At 43.3% G+C, this 4,187-nt stretch overlaps 1 protein-coding gene across 1 annotated transcript; it reads right to left on the reverse strand.

Annotated features, from left to right (window-relative positions):
- Positions 1 to 706: 706 nt before the first annotated feature.
- On the reverse strand, positions 707 to 1,188 carry LOC125355604 (eukaryotic translation initiation factor 1-like). Its single transcript, XM_048352051.1, has 2 exons — positions 1,141 to 1,188; positions 707 to 1,098 (listed from the first exon to the last, which is right to left on the reverse strand). Exon 2 carries the CDS (start codon positions 1,034 to 1,036, stop codon positions 707 to 709), a length of 330 nt encoding a protein of 109 aa, XP_048208008.1. The 5' UTR covers positions 1,037 to 1,098; positions 1,141 to 1,188.
- Positions 1,189 to 4,187: the final 2,999 nt, after the last annotated feature.

A 4,187-nucleotide genomic window follows, 5' to 3' on the forward strand; every position in this document is an offset into this window, starting at 1 on the left:
ATACATTACAGGACATTAAAACTGGGAGAAAACCAAAAACCAGTTTGTTACTTCACATGGCACGGGGCAGCCTTACTTAAGTTGCAGACTCTACAGCTAGCTACATGACAGATGACTCCAGTCTGATGTTTGTTCCCTTGTCAAAAGTTTAACTCTTTAATTAGGCTGGTCTCATATATTTTTTGGTGGGGGACACCCCCTATCTAGGCTATGTGTGGTGAACCCAAGCCTCCCCTAGTGGCACAGCTGCTGTTGCTCACTGCCTTACCCCCATTTCTCTGTATTACCCCATTTTCTCTGTATTTCTGCCTTACCCCATTTTCTCTGTATTACCATGGGTGGTTCAAAATAGTGACGTTCTTTTAGGGCAGGGGAAGCTGCAGAGAGAGCATCTGGCCAGACATAGCCGCCTGTTATCCAGGGGCTCTTGGATTAACTGAAACTTCACATTATTGCTTTGTTGCAGGTTGGACACTGCCAGGCCGCCTACTGCTTGACCTTGGTTTAAATGAGGGACTTCAAGACTAGACAGCATGGCTCTTTCAGTTTATTGCAGGAAGGAGTTACACTAGTCCAAGTTAAAAGCGGACCCCAAATGGTTACATTATACAAGCTGTGAGGTTTTTAAACTTGTGACAAGGGACAGGAGGGAAATTCTACTCATTGCAAGGAAATTCTCACTTAAGCTTCAATGAGCCACAAACACTTAAAACCCATGAACCTTCAGCTGATCATCCTTAGCCAGTCCAATCTGGCATATGTTCTTGCGCTGGTCACCCTGTAGCTGAATTAGTTCTCCATATTCTGGATGCTCAATTACAGTACCATTGCATGCAAATATCTTCTTAAACACCTTCACTAGTTTCTTTTTATTGTAATCATCAGCGATCCCTTGGACAGTATTAAGGGTCTTCCTGCTCTTTCTCTGTTGAGTTCTTGTATGGATATAATCCTCAGTGCCAGCAGGAAGCAGGTCATCACCCTTACTTGAATCAGCAAAGGGGTCGAAAGAGTGGAGGTTCTGGATAGCGGACATACAATACGATTCCTTTTCCTCGGTGGAAACGGCCTGCGGAAGGCAGCTGCGGGAGAAGGCGGGTGGGCGGGCGGGGCGGGGGATGGGCGGGCGGGGCGGGGGATGGGGGGGGGACGGAGCATCGGGAAGCGAGGGGGCTCAAGGGGGAGGCAGCTGAGTCCTCTGCGGCGGCTCAGTGACTGGGGGTAGCGCTCTACCTCTTGATTCACAGGACCACTTCTGCTTTTTCTGAGTAGTCTATTGGAAATAGGAATCTCACAGACTATTTTTTCCCAGGCTGCCTTCAAACCACAATCCCCATATCTCAGCCTCCTGGGTAGCTAGGATTACAGGCAGGAGCCACTGGTGCCTGGCTAAAGAGCAATTTTTAAGAAAATGTAGAATCAAAGGTTTGAGGAAAATAAAAGCATATGCTATTTTCCCTTTTTGTCATGCCTAGGTGCATTGTAAAAAAATTGCTCCTCAATCAGTGGAACAGCAAATAATATCATTTTCTCACCATTGGAGTAAAGAAATGGAGCAATGGCCAGTTTCTGTAGTCCTGTCTATTCAAGAGGTCGCCATCTGGAGAATCATTGTTTTAAGCCCATATAGAAAAGTCCATGAGATGCCAATTTCTAATTAACCAGGAAAAAGCTGGACTGGATTGGTTCAAATAGTAGAGTGCCAGCCAAGCAAGCAGGCAAGTGCAAGGCCCTAAATTCAACAAATTAAGTCTCTGATATTGCCAAAATAAAATAAATTAAAGCAAAACAAAATAGAACAAGAGATGAGAAGGCTGGAGTGGGGTTTGTTTGGGCAAGTGTGAGGCCCCAGAGAAATGAGCTTATTTATAGAGACAGGGACAGCAGTTACTCAATAAGTAGTCTCCACTGGAGGTCCACCCTGGAAAAATAATCACAGGGAGCTTTTTGTTGTAAGGGCTGAGATTCTTGTTACTTTTATGGAGAAAAACTAGCTAACTCATAGCAATGGAAAGTTTTATTGCTGTAAGCCAATAATATTCCAATAATATTGACACATAAATACACATAAACTCACATGTTGAAGATAAATGGCACCAACCTAGTTTTAATCCAAGATGAAGGGACTTGCATTTTTTTTAAGTGCATGGTTGACACTCTGGAAAGCCGTATGGAGGTTCCTCAAAAAGCTAAACATACAGCTCCCCTATGACCCAGCAGCCCCACTTTTGGACATCAATCCAAAAGATTACAAGCAAGACTACATCAAAGCCACCAGCACAACTATGTTCATCACAGCACAATTCATCATCACTAAAATATGGAACCAACCCAGATGCTTCTCAGTAGATGAGTAGATCAAGAAAATGTGGTATATATACACAGTGGAATTCTATGCCTCTATCAGAAAGAATGACACTGCCCCATTCATAAGAAATGGAAGGACTTGGAACAAAATTATACTAAGTAAAGTGAGCCAAACCCAAAGAAATATAGACTCTATGATTTCCATCATTAGAAATAATTAGTACATGTCTAGGACTATCCTAGCAGAAGAGCACAGTAGCTCAATAGCTATGTACATATGAACACATAAGATGATGCTAAGTGAAACGAACTCCCAAGTTATGGAAACAAGTGGCTTATCATTGTTGTTATTTTCAACATACCATATAAAATTATGCCCTTTTTCTTGTCTTTCTTTCCCAAGGTTTAACCCCTGATGTCACTGTAACTGATTTTGGTACCCTGGATATTGTATATATGTGTATTGGAACTAGGGAAGGGAAAGGGAATATTAAAATTGAGAGACAAAGGATAAAAAGACAAACCACAGCAATAGCAATACTTACAAAACTATATGGTGTAAATTCAGAGTTCCCACCTGGGGCAGCCAGTTCAGGGTCCACTGCCCACCATTGTCAGTGCAGGGGTCCCAGCCGGAGTTGCTGTTGCCAGCTCAAGGGGTCCCAGCTGGGGCCACCACAGGCAGCCCAGGGGTCACAGCCAGAGCCCACCACCCACCCTCAGCAGCCAGCCCAGAGGTCCCAGCCAAGTGCCACAGGCCCCACTGCCTCCAAGGTACAATGCTGCCACTGCCAACACCTTGGGAGCAACAGACTGGGTCCCCAGGCTGACCACAGTCCCCCTATCACTGAGGGCACCCAATTTCTACTCACAATCCTCAGAGAACCACACAGCCACCACCGCCCAGGACCTCCAGATTCCAATGAGCCCACGTTAATGCTAGGCAAGATAATAGACATCTGGGGAAAGCCTGAGTGAGTCAAAGGGGTTCTTAGAGCAATTTTTATCAACCCCAAAAGAAATAAGAACAAGATTGTAATGGTATACAATCTAGCTACTGAATACAGGGCTCAGGGTTGGTTTTTACTTCCAAAGGGAAATTTGTGGTGACACTAAATCTGCTGCTATATGCACAAAAAGAGAGGAAATTTACCTGTCTAGGATTGTGTACCTATAAGAATAGTACAACAAGACTTGGTAGGTTTGGTTCAGGTCCTAAACAGTGCCAAATGGGGCTAGGGGAAAAGCATTCTAAATTCAAATGGGCAGAAGAAACACAAAAAATATGGCAAGACAGGGAATCTCATCACCTACTCAAAACAAACAGTAAACAGCATTCAATTGAAATCATAGAGGAGAGGCCTCAAAAGGCTCTACCAACTATGCTGATAAAAATGATAAATGAAAAGTTTGAGTCTCTCCAGACAACTATCCTAGAGCGTGAGGAGGTGAACCAAAGAATAATTTGTGAATGTGATGAATCCAATCATAAGTTAACAGAGGATTTCATGACCTCCACAAACAGAATGATGTATGAACTCCAACAGAAAGAAAAAAAGTCCCATGAAAAGATAGCTACTCAGCTAAAAGAGATTAGAGACAGCACCCAGAACCCAATTAATAAAGTGAGGAAGTCCATACAGGACCTAAGAGATAATTACAGCAGAGATATAGAAGCCATCAAGAAAGCTCAATCAGAAGGTAGGGAGACAAGAAACCAAGTTGTAAGTTTATGGAAAGACTGGATGAAGCAGAAGATTGAATCTCAGGAATTGAGGAAGCCTAGAATTCATGGAGAAAGAACAAAAAACAATACAAAATGAATTCAAAAAGCAAGACAGATCACTTCAAGAGCTTCAAGATACAATCAGGAAGCCCAA

Source organism: Perognathus longimembris, chromosome 7, assembly GCF_023159225.1.
Source record: "Perognathus longimembris pacificus isolate PPM17 chromosome 7, ASM2315922v1, whole genome shotgun sequence".
In the NCBI taxonomy this organism is placed as follows: Eukaryota; Metazoa; Chordata; class Mammalia; order Rodentia; family Heteromyidae; genus Perognathus; species Perognathus longimembris.

Excerpts from the sequence above, each read along its gene's own strand:
- LOC125355604 (XM_048352051.1), bottom strand. The coding sequence starts at position 1,036 with ATGTCCGCTATCCAGAACCTCCACTCTTTCGACCCCTTTGCTGATTCA.